At 37.0% G+C, this 20,148-nt stretch overlaps 3 protein-coding genes and 1 long non-coding RNA gene across 5 annotated transcripts; 3 read left to right on the plus strand and 1 right to left on the minus strand.

The window, feature by feature from the left end:
- Positions 1 to 550: 550 nt before the first annotated feature.
- LOC103422506 (protein NOI4) lies at positions 551 to 4,085 on the plus strand. Its single transcript, XM_029099406.2, has 3 exons — positions 551 to 725; positions 2,899 to 3,093; positions 3,730 to 4,085. Exons 1-3 carry the CDS (start codon positions 720 to 722, stop codon positions 3,772 to 3,774), a joined length of 246 nt encoding a protein of 81 aa, XP_028955239.2. The 5' UTR covers positions 551 to 719; the 3' UTR covers positions 3,775 to 4,085.
- Positions 1,167 to 2,799, plus strand: LOC139194016 (uncharacterized). The gene is made up of 2 exons (XR_011578676.1): positions 1,167 to 1,290; positions 2,674 to 2,799. It is a non-coding gene; the product is annotated as an uncharacterized lncRNA (long non-coding RNA).
- A 275-nt stretch (positions 4,086 to 4,360) lies between the features above and the next one.
- On the minus strand, positions 4,361 to 6,618 carry LOC103422505 (transmembrane emp24 domain-containing protein p24beta2-like). The gene is made up of 5 exons (XM_029099405.2): positions 6,456 to 6,618; positions 5,596 to 5,805; positions 5,213 to 5,399; positions 4,989 to 5,096; positions 4,361 to 4,703 (listed from the first exon to the last, which is right to left on the minus strand). The coding sequence occupies exons 2-5, from the start codon at positions 5,803 to 5,805 to the stop codon at positions 4,570 to 4,572; spliced, it is 639 nt and encodes a 212-aa protein (XP_028955238.1). The 5' UTR covers positions 6,456 to 6,618; the 3' UTR covers positions 4,361 to 4,569.
- Positions 6,619 to 14,748: 8,130 nt separating this feature from the next.
- On the plus strand, positions 14,749 to 20,040 carry LOC103429746 (cellulose synthase-like protein E1). Of its 2 annotated transcripts, XM_029099402.2 has the most exons (8): positions 14,749 to 15,232; positions 15,334 to 15,655; positions 17,077 to 17,217; positions 17,353 to 17,484; positions 17,657 to 17,866; positions 17,994 to 18,218; positions 18,486 to 18,833; positions 19,330 to 20,040. In XM_029099402.2, exons 1-8 carry the CDS (start codon positions 14,970 to 14,972, stop codon positions 19,882 to 19,884), a joined length of 2,196 nt encoding a protein of 731 aa, XP_028955235.2. In that variant the 5' UTR covers positions 14,749 to 14,969; the 3' UTR covers positions 19,885 to 20,040. The 2 variants fall into 2 exon arrangements, with proteins under 2 accessions (XP_028955235.2, XP_028955236.2); XM_029099403.2 differs by lacking the exon at positions 17,077 to 17,217.
- The last annotated feature ends 108 nt before the right edge of the window (positions 20,041 to 20,148 follow it).

The following is a 20,148-nucleotide window of genomic DNA, read 5'->3' on the forward strand; positions in this document are numbered from 1 at the left end:
CCGCTCCAAGTACTCTATGTCTGAACTGATTTGTAATTCAAATTGATGAAGATTGATACATTCACATAAAAACATCAGGCTTAGGGAAATATTTGCTTATGTTTGGGTGGCAGACACACCTAATAGTAGGAGAGCAGCTTGTACAACACATGTACACTGTACACCACAACAATGACGTCTCGTAAATACAAAGTCACATGGAAAGAAAACTAGTATACGTTTTTTGTTACATTTACACATGTCCTCATAATAGAAGAGGTAGTGCTCGTACAATTTTTCTGTAAAATGATTTTTACACACGTTTTAATCTTCTCATATGCTTCTTCTTTATGTCTGACCATTAGACTAAATAAGTCAAATAAACTAACAGCCAAAATTAAATATAAGTATGTAATAGTGTATATGATTTCTCCTCTTTTTTTTTTCAATTATTTCAACCTGCCTTCCTTTCAATTTTATTCCAAACGCACAAATCACGTCAGGGCTGACGCCCACTTAACGGCGATGCGATCACCTTTCCGTTCACGTCAACAAAATAACGCCGTTCATCCAAGAAACAAAAACCATTAAAGCCTCTCATTTTCTTCCCAGATTTCACATCAATCATAGGCCCATTTCTGGCCCAACCTCTTCTCTCTCTCTCTCTCTCTCTCGCTCTGCTTTCCGAGTCATTTCATTTTCCCGGAAAATAAAAAAGATCTTTCCTTTTGATCGAATTCATGTCGGTACGTAATCGTTTTCGTCTCTTTCTTCAATCCGAATATAAATTCTTAATCTTTGTATGCCTTTATTTGTTTTTGTTTATCTTTAATCTCTGCGATGCTTAATTTGCTGGATTTCTGATTGGATTAAGCTCTAATTCATAGATTTGTTCGTTAATCTGTATTAATCTGATTGTAATTATCTCAGATGCATTTGTTTTACATTAATTTCTGAGCAAAATTCATGTTTTTTATTTAAATTTTTATGTTTTATCATTATGTTAAAGTAAATACATACTTGATGCAAAGTTTGAATTTTCCAGGGGAGCAGATTCTAATTCTTCAGTTTGGTTTTTAGTTTTGTTTAATTGGGAATATAGTGAAAATTAAATGAACAGAAAAGGGTAGTGAGAAAATGACAAGTTTCGTTTGTGTTTTTACAAAATTAATAAGTTGAAATTTTGGAGAGTATATTGGTTTTCGGAGCAGGTATTGTTTCGAGAGTGAATAGTTTGAGTGATCTCGGGCATCTTCACCACCGTTGCCAATTGGTTTTGGGTTGGATGCTCGAATTGTTATAGACTTATAGGTATTGTTGGTTTTTTTTATTGTCATTCATTGTTTGAGTGAGAGGTCGCACTTGGTGCGATGGCAAGTGCCTTCGCCCATGAGCGGTAGGTCTCGGGTTCGAGACTTGGGAGCAGCCTCTCCATAAATGGGGGTAAGGCTAGCCGACATTCACCTCTCCCAGACCCTGCGTAAAGCGGGAGCCTTGTGCACTGGGTACGACCTTTATTCATTGTTTGAGTGGTAGGTCTCGGGTTCGAGACTTGGGAGCAGCCTCTCCATAAATGGGGGTAAGGCTAGCCGACATTCACCTCTCCCAGACCCTGCGTAAAGAGCCTTGTGCACTGGGTACGACCTTTTATTCATTGTTTGAGTGGGGAATATAATCTTTGTACAAATTGCTTCCTGATGATGGTATTGTCTGGTTTCTGTATTTTACTTTTAATGATTAGTATATTAAGGGCATTGTGTACTTCCTAAGTTCTCATGTCATGTTCATGTGTATATGTGGTTCTGTATGTATGCGTGTGTTCTTCATCCCGACTTTGAATGTGTAAACCATCTGGACAAGGAGGTTTTGTTGTAATTGCCTCGCCCAAACCAAGTATTTCATTAAGGGCTAAATAGATTTATTTTAACTGGGTTCTTATGTCCACGGGGAAGGTTAGAGTTCTTTTTCCTTTTTCACGTTTCAGTCAATTTGTGTATCTTTGGGGTTTTTATTAGTATGATTATGGTGGGTTGAACTTCTGTGCTAGGTGTGCTTCCTGAAAATGACTGAGTTATGTTGTCTAAAGTTGTGTGTCCAAATTTAACAATCAGTTGCCTTTTCTGAGTTTTTCCTTCCTGTCTGATTTTTATTTTCCACCTTTTTTCATAGGATATTAGCTCCATGGTATGCTGGTTGCTTCTTGTTTGTATATTCTCGTGTTTTTCCTTTACAATGAACTCAGTGAAATGTTACTATGAATTGGAGTGTTTCACAACTTCACGTTGTCTTCGAGTGATTCCTAATCCTATCACAGTATTCAGGAGAGGAAATCGCTCTTATTTTTGTAGTCTAGGATTATCCTAAGAGATGCAGCACTGAGTAGGAGTTAGGAATTGAACTCAGTGTTGCACATTGAACTCAGTGTTGCACAAACTTACTACCAAGAGAAAGTTTGTAAGCACTTCTATTTTGACTCAGATCCTTACCGAAGTTTTTTTGGAAAGTTGAAACCATATAGCAGTAGCCCAAGGTTGAGATCAGGTTAGAATTATTAGATTGGTGTTCGGCATGTAAATACTAGTGATATGATATTGGTATGCGTTCTTAGGTATATGGGGCCATTACCTGTAAGCTTGGTAGATATGGACACCCTTTTCCGGGAATTGATTTCAATGGTGTTTGATCCTATTGAAGGATCATTTGCATTTTGCAGTCTAGAAAACCAGGGGAGCTTGACATTGGGTTTCTGGTGGTCTGTCCTCTGTGATTAATGCAATTCATCCTGGTGTGGGGTATTTGATTGATGACAACCTAAATAGGTTCGAGATGTAACAGAGTGCTTGTCTGTCCTTTTGTCTTTGTACTTGAGAGAATATGTTATTGCTTTAACAATGAGAATATTTTACTGATTTCTAACAGGAAAAAGGCAGGCCACTCCCAAAATTTGGTGAATGGGACGTCAATGATCCTGCTTCGGCTGAGGGGTTTACTGTGATCTTTAACAAGGCTAGGGATGAGAAGAAGACAGGTGGAAAACCCGAGTCACCAGGAAAGGCTGATCCTAATATCAGGCAGGGAGGAGGAATGGATCCTGGCACTGGCAGGCCTTCATCTGTAAGATTCTTTCTCATAACTGTTGACTCGTTTCTTTCTCTGGTGATTTGATATATAATGAGTTAGCCAATAGCAGTTCATTCTTTTGCCTACTAGATGGCGGTTTTCTTAGTAGTAAGTTTTTACTTTCCAAGTGATGGTAGTACAATATACAACTATATGTAATGCTGCCTTACCTGTCAAACTCAGCATACCATTTGATGTTAAAATAAATGCAACCGACTTTTATAGAATTCTAGTTAGGAGAAGGGCAAAAAGGCTTTACATCTAATATTAGTACCAAGATATTTGAAAAGTAAAATAAAAGAAGATGATTCGGCTGTTTTATCTGCATTTGATTGCTCCATGCGAGTGGAATTGGCATACGAAGTCACAAACACTCTGGTTGTCTTTTTTTAGACAGATGTAGTCTAATAGATGCAGTTTGTTTCATTGTGAATAATTGAAATAACTAGTGGCCCTGAAAGTATTCTCTCTTCTTGTCAATTGATGATTGCGTGACCTTTTCGTTTCTATGTTTTTGAGTATCTGTTGTGTTTCCAGTCAGTAGAATAATAGAAACAGTTGACCGGTGGGTCATTAGTTATGCTGCTGAAAGTTGATCTAGTTTGCTTGATTTGATTTCTTGGTGCACAGAAAAAATGGTTTTGCTGCCTTCATCAACCACAGACCGAGTCTTGACAATGTTGTTCTCTGCGCAAGTGCTCCGATGGAGGAGCACGGTGTTCTGTAACTTGCTCCACCATATTTTTCCAAAGAAGATAGGGAGCTGTATAGCAATGTTGGATGGAATTACCATGTCGCGTAAAAAAACAAAAACACTGTGATGGGAGGAGTAAAGAATGACAAATACTTATTGTATCTATATTGTCCGTCTGATCTGTTTCTTCGTCTTATCTTTGCTTATGACATTCTTTTCCTTCTTCCCTAATTGTATTATCAAACCACTCTTTGTGTGAAATTATTTTGTTCTCGATTTCGAATTCCGAAAACCTCTATCTTCTTTTCCATGACGTTCGTATCTAGTTTTGGTAAATAAATTCTACTTTTCGATGAAAAGAAGACAAAGGGAAATGATTTCTTGCTAGATTTGAATGGATGAGCAATACTGGAGGAGTCATTACGCGTTGCCTGCAAATCACAGTTTAACGCATGCCCAAAAACTCGTTCTCAAAACGAGTTATTTCTGTATGTTTTAAACTGTGATTTATAGGCAAGGAAGAGAAATGACTCCTTGTAGGGAAAGAGCCAAATGTGTACGTTAATATATCAACCAAAATTATCGATCAATCGCCATTGCATATGAACGTGTATTCTTCACAAGTCACAAAGAACCACCAGGCACAAACGCACATAATTTCCAGTTACTCGTGTTCAATGATTCGCCGAGAAAGTAAAAAAAAAAACGTAAGCATGGAGTAACAATTGAAATGTAAAATTCTTCTACTGTGATAAAATGTCGTGGCTGTGTCAAGGCTAGACTCTGGTCATCCCAAGCTTCCGTTCAAAAAGGCGGCGAAGTAGGAAAACTTGGAGAAGACTGGCACCAACAAGGGCTGCTGATTCGAAGAAAACCTTATGGATCGCCCTCCGGCCCATTGCTTCGTTTGCTGCATCAACGAATGCAAGAAACAAATTATATCACGAAAAGACAGACAAAGACACTACGTTTAGACACTGCTAGCGAAAGATAATTGTTTATGCACACTACGGAATCAATACTAGTTCAATTGAGAAAGAGTAAATGCAAAAAGAATAGTCGTAGAGATGCCTGATTTGGATATAATCCTCAACGTAGTCAATAAAAAGGCGAACCCAAGCCAACAAGGTTCCCGGCTTTGCAAGGTCACCCTCAATGTAATCAATCATCAAGGTATTTAGAGTTGAGGAAATACCTATTGCCTGTCGTTCGGTCTGAGCCTCTAGCCAATGCTGCTCAAATTGAATGTTATAAAGAGCCTCCTCTAACTTTGATACCTGTTCTAACAACGGATTAAAGTGCTCTGGACGCACGCACAAAACTACCATAAGTTGTCGTCCTTATTTTTACAAGGATCTTGCTAGTGAAAATGTAATCAAAGAAATCTAAAGAGTAAAATGGCACGTATCAATCACTCACCATCTTTTGCGTGTTGATCATAGTACGTAAAATGGCTAACATGTATATCGAAATCTATGGTTTCATGATAAGGAGACTTGTTAGTGAAGCAAAACTGATGGATTCCTTTGTGATGAGCGACAAAGTCATACTTCTCGGTAGTCTTGTCACGAAAATCATGAATCTTGTCACCGGAAGGCCCCTTCACCTGAAAATTTCAACGGCATTGTATGATCACTACGATCCATCATCCATATACATACACGAACACATGGTTTCTGTTTAGCTATGTACGCTATGAGCTATCTTATCAATTTGGCCAGTAAATGCAGAAGATTATAGCGCAGTTAAAAACATATATTGGAAATTATCAACCCGAATCAGACAACAAACAAGGAGCTTACCATGAGATCAACACCGTCTTGAGTATGATGCCACGACGCATCAACCTTAATAACAACGAAAGAAATGTGGACGGTATCTCCTTCGTATTGAACATTATGAGAGAAGCACTCTTCTCTGTCAATCACAAATCTGATTCCAAAAGCTGCTTCTAGGCTCAACAAAAATGTCAGCAGCAAAACAGCAGCACAATTCGAAAACCCAACTTTCATCTGCAGATTTAATAAAGGGTTGTCAAAATCTTTAAAAATATAAAATAAAACTACAGAAAATTCTAGCTCACACAAATAATTACATACAAAATAGGAAACTTTCTGGTTTCCTTCTCTTATAACTGAGAAATAAATACTACCCAGAAACTATTTTCCACCAGAAGAAATAGAGAAAAATTAAGAATTCTAATACCCCATTAAAACTCCGTCTGTGTAAGTTTATCGTACGCTGTTGGTCCCAAGTGTGGATAAAAGGAGAGGGCATCAAGTAATCGACAACCGGCATTCCGTTTTCACCTCGAATCCCTATGAATATCCATTACAACTCTTCCGCAAAGTAATTATAATCTAATTTTAAAACAAAAGACTCCACTTTTTAAGAGATTGGCCGGAAACAGATTAAAGATTAAAACATGCGATACAATCAAAGGGTGCAATCACAACAAATAGATTCCATTCCATGTCCTGTTTGGCTGCCTAGAAAGTGAAGGAAAATTCAGAAACACCCTCAATTAACGTAAAAAAATAAGTTCCAAAATTTTTTACGTCCATGTTCTTTTCTTTTGCATCAAAAAAGAGTTACATAGGATCGAACAAAACGAGATTAATTGTTGGAAACTATGAAATTTGTAGAAAGAGATAGGATTTACCTTGGAATGTTTGAACGATTTGATTAAGCCCGCAGAGGAAAAAATATATGTTTGAACGATTTGTCGGAGATAAACGGTTGGGAGGATGAAAGAGTTTTGTGTTTATTTATGTTTCATATCTCGAAGGGGAATACTTCGAACGTAACGAGACTGCTAGTACACCAAAAGCTTCAGTTTAGTACTTTTTGTCGTTTTATATCCGACATGTCGTTTTCCTTCTTTCTTAAATTTTTGTTTGCGTGAATTACATTTTACCCTTCAAGTTTGGATGTATGTGCAATCTCATACAATATTTTTAAAACATTTTCATTTCATATAACATGTAACATTTTATTTTAATTTCATACATCTGTTAATTATTTTGGTTAGTTACTGTTAACTAATGACGTGGCCAAAGTTGTCCACATAGATAAAAAAAATATAAATAAATCAATTTAAAAAGAAAATATTTTTTATGCCAAGCCCACCGCATCTGCATATCTGTTCTACTCCGTTCCTCATGCGCCCTCACCCGCCACCACCCCCACCCCATCTCATCACTTAATGATTAAATTAACGGTTTGATTAACAGATATATAAAATTGTAACTAAATATAAGTTTGTGTATAAAATTGAAATGTTTTAAAGATGTTGTATGAAGTTGTAATTGTACCCAAACTTGAGGAGATAAAATGTAATTTATTCTTTTTATTTTTATTGTTTTTTCCAAAAGCCGCTATGGTTTTGATGTTTGTAATAAGAATTTTTTATGATGCTCTGAAGCATCGGGTAATTCATATTTTTAAACTATTAGATAGTTGATAAACACATAAAAACAAAAATTTGACAATTAAAAATTCAGAATATAGAATACTCTAAACCAGAGAATTGTTGTCGTAATAGAATGGATTTGTGAATTTGTTTCTAATTTTTACAAGTAAATAAACATTTATGAAAGAAAAGAAACGCTTAAACTACACAAGATAGTATACAATAAGGAGAACATAATTATTGTTGACCTTTGTATTTTAGGTAGGATCCCTAATTGATTGTCATTCCGTGTATTCTCATGTAATCACTTGTAATTAGTTCTCTTTCTATTTATGTTAGGGTTGTAAACCTACAAGTACCTTTTATTGAGAAGAATATAATACAATTCAAAGCATTCTCTTCTTGGCACCAGAACCAGGTTAAGAAAAATAATAAAAAATTATTATTATCGTAATTTGTTCGAAGAACAGAAATCGCCGTGCAGCCTGTTGTGCTGCGCACTCTGAAACCAGCGAGCGACGTTGTCGTTGCTGATTCGAGTCCACCGAAGACCACCGCGCATCCAATTGTGTACCGTGCCCGTCCGACCAGCGAGCGACGCCGTCGTTGCTGACCGGAGTTCACCGAACCGATCCCTACATCCACTCACGACCTACTGCTGCATCACGTACTCACGTACTCACTATGCATCGATCTGACCAAACCGAACATGAGAGTAAGATCAATCGTGGCTGATTCAAGTCACGTGCATTGGTTGTCGAAGCCAAGGCAAATTCTGATCATACAAGTAATGATGGTAAGGCTTTAAAAATTTCTGCATCTGTTATGAATAGTACATGGATAATTGATTATGGTGCTACTGAACATATAACTTGTGATTCTAGACATGTCCAAACCCTAAAACCATCCACCAATACTATAGTTAGTGTTGCCAATGGTAATGTTGTCCCCATTATTGGGGAAGGCGATGTCTCCCTCTCTGATACCCTGAATCTTGACTCTGTACTTGTTGTTCCTTCCCTTGACTATAATTTATTATCTATTGCTCAAATAACTCTCACCCTACATTGCCTTGTTATTTTTTGGCCTTCCTTTTGTGTTGTTAAGGACATTCGGACTCATAAGGCGATTGGTTATGGTATTCGAAGGGGAAAGCTCTACTACTTGGAGCTGACATCGAACAGTTCTCAAAATTTGACTCAAGCTCTTGACATGGAAGGATCTCATGGGGAGAGGGATAAAGCTTCGGAGGTTTGGTTATGGCATCGTCGACTTTGACATGCTTTTTTTGGCTATTTACGAAGGTTGTTTCCTAGCCTATTTGTTAAGTATGACGTTTCTAGCTTTAAATGTGGTGTTTGTGAAATGGCTAAAAGTCATCATACTTCATTTCCGTCCAATATGAATAAAAGTTCAGTTCCATTTATGATAATTCATTCTGATGTTTGGGGGGCCATCTAAAACTGCTACGTTTGGTGGTGCTCATTGGTTCGTTACTTTTATTGATGATTGCACACGTATGACTTGGGTATGTTTGATGAAGTCCAACAGTGAAGTTCCTTCTTTGTTTCAGCAGTTTTATAAAATGGTACAAATACAATATAAGTCCCACATACAGGTTCTCATGAGTGATAATGGTGGTGAATATGTTAACTCTGACCTTCGTGCCTTTCTTGATCATCATGGCATTGTTCATCAAACCATGTGCCCATATACTTCACAACAAAATGGGGTTGCAAAACGCAAGAACCATCAGCTTTTGGAGGTTGTTCGTGCTTCTTTGCTCGAGGCTCATCTCTCATTATCCTATTGGGGAGAATCCCTCACCTTAGCTGCGTATCTCATTAATCGTGTTCCATCCCGATCCGTTGATTTTCAAACACCACTTCAGGTTCTCTCCTCACACGTTGATGCTCCTGCAGTCCCTAATCTTCCACCTCATATGTTTGGTTGTGTGGCATTCGTTCATCTTCATAAACAGCAAAGGAGTAAGCTTGAACCTCGGGCTTTACGGTGTGTGTTTGTGGGGTATACCTCAAATCAGAAGAGATATCGTTGTTATCACCCTCCGACGAAAAAGTTGTTTGTCACTATGGATGTTGTTGATGCACAAAATCAGTGAGGACTTTGGTACAACAGAAAATGTTAAGTTTGTGACCTTCGCTAGATTGCTCCGGTTACTAGTGTGGATAAGTATGTAAATGGATAGAGACAGGGAAGCAAACACAAGATGTATGTGGTTCACCCAGATTGGCTACGTCCATGGAGTAGAGGAGTTCTCATTAATTGTGAAGGGTTTACACAAGTACATTTACATAGGTTCAAACTCTTCTTTAGTAAGTACAAGTGAATGATTTAGTACAAATGACATTAGGAAATATTGTGGGAGAATGATCTCCTTTTATAGAAGAGAGTTTCTAGCTTTGTTCTGACATTGACACGTGTCGTGTTGTGATTGGATTCCGATGTTGACACGTGTCGCGCTATGATTGGCTTCTGATGTTGACACGTGTCGCGCTATGATTGGCATCCTGGTTGGAGGGAAACTTTTCCAGGTCCTTGACGGTATAATGTTGACCGGTACTCGGTAGTTTCAGGATTGGTCAAGTATGGTACAAACAAATGTTGCTTTTCATGAGAATGATATGTACTTTGCCAGTCCTGAGTCTTCACTTCAGGGGGAGAATCAAACATAAGTTCAAACTCTTGACTATACTATTCCGGAGAATGATAGTTGAATGATTTAGATTTAAGTAGTGATCATTCACAAGAAAATAATAATGTGAATGAATTGGAGGTAAGTGGTAATGTCTTTGAGACAAGTGGTGATCATTCACATGGAAACAATGTTGAAAACTTTGAAAGTAACGAGTTGACTGCACCAGATAACTCACAGCCTTCATCTCCGACTGACAGCTCACTGCCAGTTTCCTCACCAACGGATAACCCTGTGTCGCCAACTACCTCACAATCGATCTCATCGCCCTTGAGCCCCAATAACCATAATCAATCGCCTTCGATCCCGGATGCACCACCGCCACGTCGCTTCCCTGGCCATGTAAACTGAGGTTTTCCTAAACCTACTTATGAAGCTGACCCTACATGCAAAACTAGGTGTCCAATGAATAAGCCTAACCCTGAATCCAATGTGTTATACCCATTAACTAATTATGTGTCGACCAGTCACCTGTCAGAATCAAATAAGTCATTTGTGTATCAATTATTTACTATATCTATTCCTAACAGTGTGCAGAAGGCTTAAGCTGATCCATGTTGGCAAGCAACAATGAATGAAGAGTTAAAGTCTTTGAAGAAGAATGCTACTTGAGAGATCACTGATTTGCCAGCTGATAAGAAACATGTGGGATGTAAATGGGTTTATACTGTGAAGTATAAAGCTGATGGGACGGTGGATCGCTTCAAGGCAAGATTGGTAGCAAAAGGATACACTCAAAAATATGGAATTGACTATACAGATACATTTGCTCATGTGGCCAAGATCAACACCGTTCGTGTTTTGTTATCCTTGGCTGCAAATCTTGATTGGCCTTTACAGCAGTTTAATGTGAAGAATGCCTTCTTGCATGGAGATTTGACTGAAGATATTTATATGGATCTTCCACTTTGATGTAATGCTCCAGATAAATACAAAAGAAAGGTGTGCAGGTTGAAGAAATCCTTGTATGGCTTGAAGCAGTATCCTCGAGCATGGTTTGGAAGATTCACAAAATCTATGAGAGCATTTGGTTACAGACAAAGTAACTCCGATCATACTTTGTTCCTGAACAGACAGAACGGGAAGCTTACTGCACTTATTGTGTATGTAGACGATATGGTGGTAACAGGTAATGATCCGGAAGAACGTGCGGCCTTGCAAAGATACCTGTCTACATAATTTGAAATGAAAGACCTTGGATCCCTGAAATGTTTTTTAGGGATTGAGGTGTCGAGAAGCAGTTCTGGAATTTTCTTGTCTCAAATGAAGTATATTATTGATTTGTTGCACGAAACTGGCATGTCAGCCAATAGTTACACCATTAGAATAATGATTGAAACTTAGTGTTGATTCTAATCAAGTACCAGTTGACAAAGGAAGATACCAAAGGTTAGTAGGCCGTTTGATGTATTTGGCACACACAAGATTGGACCTTGCTTATGCCTTGAGTGTAGTGAGTCAATACATGCATGATCCTGAAGAACAACATATGAATGCCGTGATGAGAATATTGCGATATTTGAAGGGAAGTCTAGGCAAAGGAATTTTGTTTAAAAGGAATAATCACTTTAGCGTTGAAGGTTATACTGATGCAGACCCGGGCAGGTTCAATTGATAATAGGTGCTTAACATTAGGTTACTTTACGTTTGTTGAGGGTAACTTGGTTACATGGAGAAGTAAGAAACATAATGTGGTTGCCCATTCCAGTGCAGAAGCCGAATACAGAGGTATGGCTTTGGGAATTTGTGAAATTTTGTGGCTTAAGCTTCTGTTAAGCGATTTGGGTATACAACATGATCAACCCATGAAATTATTTTGTGATAATAAAGCTGCCCGTGACATCGCACATAATCCAGTACAACATGATAGAACAAAGCATGTTGAAGTTGACCGGTTCTTCATCAAATAAAAATTGGAAGGGAAAATAATTGAAGTACCGACGATAAGAACAGAAGATCAGTTGACAGATATCCTCACAAAAGCTGTTTCAAGTCACAAGTTTTCAAGTTTCTTACACAAGTTGGGTATGAGCGACATATATGCACCAACTTGAGGGGGAGTGTTGACTTTTGTATTTTAGGTAGGATCCCTAATTGATTGTAATTCCGTGTATTCTCATGTAATCACTTGTAATTAGTTCTCTTTCCATTTATGTTAGGGTTGTGAACCTATAAGTACCTCTTATTGAGAAAAATATAATACAATTCAAAGCACTCTCTTCTATTATTAAACTACACAGTACAGTATATAACAAGGGATCAATGTGGTATATATAGAAGTAATAAAAAGTGGTGTTGTGTGTTATTCCTCTAACAAGTTCATGTCCTAAACGAACCCCTCCATTTGTTTAGGTCTGGTTTTCTAATACAATTATGTATGTTTTAAATATATGTAACACTTATTTATGTATTATATAATAAATTTAATTAAAATAAAAAAATCGTCCTGGACTTTCATCTAAGGGATTTAAGTTCTTAGGCCATCTCAAACCGAAGGAGGGCCAAAGGGCCATGTCTAGCCCTATAGTCCTGCAAAAAATTATATTTTAATGAACAATACCAGACCATATTTTATACCATCTCCAACCGAGAGGACCATAGGCCTAACATAATTAATATATATTTTATTATTTTAATTGAATTAATATGGTTAATTAAATTAAGGGTTTCAGACATATTTTGAGTGTCACTTGTCGCTGAATGAATAAGCTTCTAGATTTCTTATCTTTATCTAATCTCAATAATTTTTCGGATAAGATTTTGAGTGACAAGTGTCGCTAACGTGAGTAACTCTCCAAATTTGAAACAAAATGAGGTAAGATAGTGTGGAATGGTGAAAAGTATGTGATGAATGGTGTAGGAATGACTTAGGTATTTATATGAAAAAAGTTAGAAATTTTTTTTTATAAAAAAAATTGATCCAAAAAAAAAAATCAAATTCCAACGGTAACCTCGCATCAGCTAGTCGTTGCTAGTTGACGTCATGCTGATGCCAGGTAGCCGTTGGAGTGCAAGTGGGCTGGGCTGGAGGGCTGAAAATGGCTAGCCCGCTGGCCTGATTTGGTGGTTTTTGCCCAATGGGGCCCACAAGCCCTTTGACCTAACTCTCGATTGGAGACGGTTTTCGTGTCATTTCAAGCTATTTTTAACCCTATAGCTCTTTGGCCAGGTCAGTTGGAGATGACCTTTCCCACCGCCTGACAACCGCTTAGTGATTTTTTTTAATATTGAAAATAAATAGAGAAAATACAATATCGATGTACTTACTAGCTAGCTGAAGTTTTTTAGTATTATTATTAGCTAATTAAATTTCTCCAATACCAAAGTCGAAAGAAGGTAAACGCTCAGTATTTTCGATGATATATTTGCATGTATTGGGTTTCCTTCTTGGTACGTATGGTAGTTGTACATCTTTGTTTGATAACATTTAATTACATCTTCCATACATATCACACTTGCAAATAATGTATGTTTATCGCATAACTTAATAATAATGTCACATGCATCACAACTTTAAACCATAAATTTATTTTTGTCACAATGTTTCAATGAATCAATGCTATATTTCGAATTTTACCTCTCTCTCATCTGTTTTTTTATACAATATTTACAATAAGAGGTGAAGAAATAACTTGGTATCAAACTAATCATTCTTTATATTTAAACATGAAATCTTTCACTTATAAATGAAAAAGAATAGGCCAATTTAGAAGATAGGCTCCGTGGTTAAAAAAAAAAAAAAAAAAAGAAGGATTCGAACACTTGTGCGGTGAAGATCGTTAATCCAAAAATGAAATTTCCATCAAATCTCTATTAGATGCTGGGATAAAAATGTCCATCACCACACTTTTTTCTTTTTACCTTATTCTCTCTTCATCTATCTCCTCTCTGTAATTGTATTCTCTCTTCATGGCCCCCAAAAGAGGAGTAAAAGCTCCGGTTGCAGCTTCCAAGAAGAAGATGTACAAGGTTGTGAACCTGCTGTTCCAAGAAGAAGACGGACAAGGTCTTGTTGGCAATCAAAGCCAACTTCAATGACAAGTATGAAGAGTACAGGAAAATGTGGGGTGGCGGCATCATGGGTTCCAAATCCCAGGCAAAAACAAAGGCGAAGGAGAAGCTCCTTGCGAAAGAAGCTGCTCAAAGGCTGACTTAATCTGGTTGTTTCTGGATTTCATTTTACTTAGGAAAAATTGTCGGGTCTGCTTCTGGATTTGTAAATGTTGAAGTTTATTTAAATCCACGGAGGTTTTTCATTCCTCTAAATGCTGCGATGTTGTTTAGCTATATTGATTGGACTTAATGGACATGCCGATTTTGAGACGGTTTTTTGGGTATTTCAAAAAAAAAAAAAAAGAGTTCGACATGTTTGTCCTTGCATCTAACTGATATTTGACAGAAAATTCAACTTTTGGATTAAATTTACTATGTTTAAATCTTAATTTTTTACCACGTCTTATCTTCCGAATCCCTTATATCATTATAATACATGCACAAACATTGCTACAATATTATAATAGATTTAGGGTCTGGATACTAATTGTACGCATGCTAAAATTTATACCTACTATTGCATATGCACTAGCTATATATTGATACTAAATTCAATGCAGATGACTTACTGACTAACGTCTTAACATCTAGCTATTGTACTTGAATATGGACAACATCTATGTACATACAATGCCAGATTATTTAAAACCTCCTCGCATGTTGCACCTGACAAGCAACATGGTGGCACAATTTGTAAATGGTTGAAACATTGTGGGTAATGTTCATCCTTTGATGGCTTCATATTTATGAACTGAGGCGCGGCAACAGTTTCATAATTTACTACGGTTGGTTTAAGTGATAGATATCCATTAATTTTCCCAACCACAAATATATAGAGAGCTTTGGGAGCAGCCTCTCCATAAATGGGGGTAAGGCTAGCCGACATTCACTTCTCCCAGACCCTACGTAAAGCGGGAGCCTTGTGCACTGGGTACGACGACGACAAATGTACAGAGAGCTGAGAGAGATTAGGGAGCTAGCTAGTAAGCTGAGAAATGGAGAAGGAACCATTGTTTGAGACGCAGAGAGCCAAGGGAAGAGTTCTATATAGGGTTTTTGCAGCATCTATATTTGCAGGAATATGTTTAGTTTGGGTTTACAGGGCGAGTCACATACCAAAAGCAGGAGAAGATGGAAGGTTTGGTTGGATTGGACTTTTGGGTGCGGAGATATGGTTTGGATTTTACTGGCTCCTCACTCAGGCCTCCCGGTGGAACCCTGTCTATAGGCACACCTTCAAAGATAGGCTTTCTCAAAGGTAAATCAATTACCTCATGTTAGTTTGTTAATTATCATTTTTATTCAACAACTGTAGTTCATAAGATTTGAATTGATGACATATTGGAGTTACATGAACAGATATGAAAATGAGTTGCCGGGAGTGGATGTATTTGTGTGCACAGCGGACGCAACCATAGAGCCGCCGTTGATGGTGATAAACACGGTTTTATCAGTGATGGCTTATGATTACCCGCCGGAGAAGCTGAGCGTCTATCTGTCCGATGACGGCGGGTCGGAAATTACATACTATGCTCTCTTGGAGGCTGCTGAGTTTGCAAAGCAATGGATACCATATTGCAAGAGGTACAAAGTGGAGCCAAGGTCACCTGCTGCTTATTTTGTCTCAATATCTGCTGAAGCAATTGTTGATCATCAGGCCAAAGATTTCTGGGCTATTAAGGTATTTTCAGTTCTTTTTTGTGGTCGGGTCCGGAATTAGATATCAATTCAAACCAACCATTCATCAAAGATTGTGAGGTTACAATCTTTTTATATTTTTAAAAGTAAAGCAACTTCGTTTTATGTGAAAAATATATAAAAAGAAAAAGTTATTGTGGCACAATCTTTGATAAACAGTTGTTATTAATTGATTCCTGAAAATCCAAGTAAAGGATTCCAAAGACAATCTAATTCCGTCAGGTCCAAGCCATAAGATACGAAATACAAGTGGTCAACAATGGACTTGGATTGTCTGCCCTCCCATTTAGGTGCTCTCCCCGTGCCCTCCTGTTTTGTGTGGTCACGGTTAAGACACGTCAATATTTTATATTATTTTTTTATAAAAATAATAAAACAAAAAAAAATAGTAATATAAAATGTTGACGTGGCTTAACCGTGACCACAAAAACAGGAGGGCACAGAAATTAGAGGGCAGACAATCCAAGTCCGTCAACAATAGCTACATTTATGTCTTAGTTGGAAAGTCAAAGGACCACAAAAGCCAATAATTTCGTTAATTATGGTGGTATATGAATGCCGTCATGGAGGAGTGGGGATTCTCACATGATTCTCTTTGTAAGAATTTCAAGAATTTTTTAATCATATTCGTCGTATATTGTGTGGTTAGTTTTTTTTTTTTAAGTACGGTTTATATTCAATTTTAAATAAAAAAAACTTACAATGATTTCTGACCGTACGATGTACAATGAACAAATGTGATTAGAGGATCTTCAGGATCTTCACAAAAAGAATCATATGAGGATTCTCCTTGGTCATGGAGGATGCATTTTCAATTACTCGTTTGAAAAGAATTTTAAAATAATTAAAAGTATTTTTGTAAAATTAATTTTTGGTTCTAAGAACATATTGCATAAAACATTTAAAGTATTTTTTCGAAATTCACTTAAATTTTTACTAAAAATTAATTTAAAATATATTTTTACCAAAAATGCTTTCTATTATTTAAAAAGTATTTCTAAACGTGTACGTATCTAATGAGTTTTGTATTAAATTCCATTCTTCTAAATTCATTTACTATTTATTTATTTTTCTAATCTTTTTATTGCATAAAATGAGCATAAAGGACACGTTAACTTAAACCTAATTATAACCCTAATACAGTGAACCTAGGATTTTATCTATGGTGCACTCACTAAAAGTAAAAACCCTATAGTCCATACATTTTGCCATTTTGGAAACAAAACTCCTCTTCACCCATATCACCTCATCTCCTTTTCACCGAAAAAATCAACAAGTCATCAAGATCATCTTTAATTGTTATTTCAAATTTACTATGAGATTATGATAGTGTAATTTTCTATTAGTATTTCATTAATTAGCTAGCTTATTCATATCTGCCTTCTTACTGACGTGTTGTTATAGAAATTATACAAACACATTGAGAAAGAAATCGAAAGTATAGTGAAGCTAGGCTGCGTTTCAGAAGAAGTCCGATCGAGACGTAAAGGCTTTTCTCAATGGGATTCATATTCATCTCAACGCGACCATGACACCATTCTTCAAGTATGAATTAATACTAACATTATTTGAGTTCGATGTATGAATCCAAAGAAGGGAATTGTTGCATGTATGTCAATTTTGAATTCTACACATTGAGAAGAAAAGAATTTGAGTTTTAATTTCCTTAAACTTTTCCAGATAGTAATTGATGGGAGAAACCAAAATGCAACAGACGTTGAAGGGTGTAGATTGCCAACGTTAGTGTATTTGGCTCGCGAGAAGAGACCCCAATATCACCATAACTTCAAGGGTGGCGCTATGAACGCACTGGTAAATGGATCACCTTTACTGACCATCTCTCTCATACAAGTCGCCTCACGTAGATAATTGGATCCACCTTTATTAGATAGGTCGTCACAGCAGTATTAAAAATCCAAAAGAAAATTTACAGTGTCAATTTTGTTTGTTATGTAATATCCTTAATTTTCATCTACATTTGCAGATTAGAGTATCATCAAACATCAGCAATGGGAAGTTGCTTCTTAATGTGGATTGTGATATGTATTCAAACAACTCCATGGCCATACGGGATGCACTTTGTTTCTTTATGGATGAAGAAAAAGGCCATGAGATTGCATATGTGCAGTTCCCACAAAACTTCGAAAACCTTACTAAGAACGAGCTATACGCTTCACTGAGAGTAATCAATGAGGTGAGGTTATATGTTAGTGGAATATTAGATTAGCTGAACTTTTTAGTTAAAGTTCTAAGTTAAATTTTAATCTAGCTAATTATCGATTACATATTTGGAATTATTTGGTTTCGTATATATATGGAAGGTGGAAGCCCATGGCGTGGATTCTTATGGAGGCCCTCTATATATTGGAAGCGGATGTTTTCACAGAAGAGATACTCTTTGTGGGAGGAAATTCAGCAAGGGATGTAAAAGTGATATGAAGTGGGAGAATAGAGAAGGAAAAGAACTTGGCATTCATGAACTGGAAGAAAGTTCGAAAAGCCTTGCAAGTTGTACATTTGAAGAGAACACTCAATGGGGAAAAGAGGTATTTGTCCCTCTCTCACCATATAGACTTCAGGGTCAAAAAAAGGTATACCACGTAATCATTTTGACGTGGTACACTAACAAACCAAATGACACGTAATCAATGTTTGTACAACCCATCTTCCTCAATTAAGTTCAAAATTTCATGATAATTTTGACATAAACGATGATTACGAGCAATAGATTATTCCATTAATTATTGGTTTTTTAACTTTGTCCACACAAAACTGTATTTGAGCTTAACGAGTGATATTAATATAATTCGTAGATGGGTCTGAAATATGGCTGTCCAGTTGAAGATATAATAACGGGGCTATCAATCCATTGCCGGGGATGGAAATCGGTGAATTGCAATCCAACAAGGAAAGCTTTCTTAGGGTTAGCTCCAACCACACTGCCTGATATGCTTGTGCAATATAAGAGATGGTCAGAAGGTAACCTCCAGATTTTGCTTTCAAAGTACAGTCCTGCATGGTATGCCTATGGAAAGACTAGTTTAGGACATCAACTTGGATATCTCCGATACTCCTTTTGGGCTGCAAATTGCTGGGCAACACTAGTTTACTCAATTCTTCCTTCACTTTACCTCCTTAGAGGCACATCCTTATTTCCGCAGGTATGGTTCTAAGTCCTTACTCTCATTAATTTGCCACAAAATTGCACAATGACATGTTTCTTGTATACATTTGCAATTGTCCCTTATTTAATTACCATAAACTAATTGATGGGGTGAGTAATCATGTCGGTCATTCAATGAATCTGTGACCCAAATTGACAATGTCGCTATATATCTTTACCTATTTGTTTCAAATAAAAAACCATGTGCAGACCAACTATGATTTTGAGGGCCTCATTTAACTTATGACCCCCAAAATCTCATAATCCACCTTACTTCTCAATGTTTCAAACGAAATCTGTTCAGGTTTTGAATATCAAGCTCATGGATGACACCATATGTACATGTATGCTTCTATCTATGCATTAGCTTGTCAAATTCGGATCACACGTTCAGACAAAAATTAACCTAACAGACTAAGTGAACAAACAGTTACTTTCTATATATTTATTTAGTATATGTTTTATGTCTAATGGGTTTTGGTTTGTGAATTTAGATCTCAAGCCCATGGTTCATACCATTTGCATATGTGATCATTGGAAAGTACACTTGGAGCTTTGCGGAGTTTTTGTGGTGTGGTGGCACAACTTTAGGTTGGTGGAACGAGCAGCGCATATGGCTTTACCAGAGAACAAGCTCCTATCTCTTTGCCTTCATTGACACCATTCTACACTCCTTTGGATATAGTGATTCAGCATTTGTAATAACCGCCAAGGTGGCTGATGAAGATGTGTCACAGCGGTACAAGAAAGAGATTATGGAATTCGGGGACTCTTCTCCAATGCTTACCCCATTGGCAACAATTGCATTGCTCAATTTGTATTGCTTTGCTGGGTTTGTTAAGGAAGCAATCAATCGGAAGGGCATAGCACAAGTTTATGATACATTGACTTTGCAAATTATGCTATGCGGGGCTCTGATTCTCATCAACCTACCCTTGTTCCAAGCACTTTACCTAAGGAAGGACAAGGGAAAGATTCCAGCCACCGTCACTTTTAAGTCAATGGCATGTGCTGTGATTGCTTGTACTTGTTTTAAATTTTCGTATTAAGGAACGGGAAACTCTTTAGATTCAACTCTCTCACACAAGGTGACTTTTGTGTGTGCTGAAAGCTTGTTTAAGATCAAAATAATGTTGTCTCTCTGTTTTAAATTAGTTATTGTATCATCTTAATATAAATTCTGTTGTCAAAGGATTACCAGATCAGTGCTTGATCTTCTTCACAATATTATGAAAACCCCTATCAAAGTTTACCTCCTGCACAACGCATAATCTTTGTTTTGATCAGTATTATGCAACACAATCTGCACAACT

The sequence above is a fragment of the Malus domestica genome, chromosome 03 (genome assembly GCF_042453785.1).
Source record: "Malus domestica chromosome 03, GDT2T_hap1".
Taxonomy (NCBI): Eukaryota; Viridiplantae; Streptophyta; class Magnoliopsida; order Rosales; family Rosaceae; genus Malus; species Malus domestica.

Coding starts and splice junctions, on each gene's coding strand:
- LOC103429746 (XM_029099402.2), top strand. CDS start 14,970: ATGGAGAAGGAACCATTGTTTGAGACGCAGAGAGCCAAGGGAAGAGTT. Junction 15,656..17,076: donor AAGATTTCTGGGCTATTAAG/GTATTTTCAGTT, acceptor GTGTTGTTATAG/AAATTATACAAACACATTGA. Junction 17,218..17,352: donor ACCATGACACCATTCTTCAA/GTATGAATTAAT, acceptor AAACTTTTCCAG/ATAGTAATTGATGGGAGAAA.
- LOC103422505 (XM_029099405.2), bottom strand. CDS start 5,805: ATGAAAGTTGGGTTTTCGAATTGTGCTGCTGTTTTGCTGCTGACATTT. Junction 5,097..5,212: donor TGATCAACACGCAAAAGATG/GTGAGTGATTGA, acceptor GCGTGCGTCCAG/AGCACTTTAATCCGTTGTTA. Junction 4,704..4,988: donor GACCGAACGACAGGCAATAG/GTATTTCCTCAA, acceptor TCGTTGATGCAG/CAAACGAAGCAATGGGCCGG.
- LOC103422506 (XM_029099406.2), top strand. Junction 3,094..3,729: donor GCACTGGCAGGCCTTCATCT/GTAAGATTCTTT, acceptor CTTGGTGCACAG/AAAAAATGGTTTTGCTGCCT.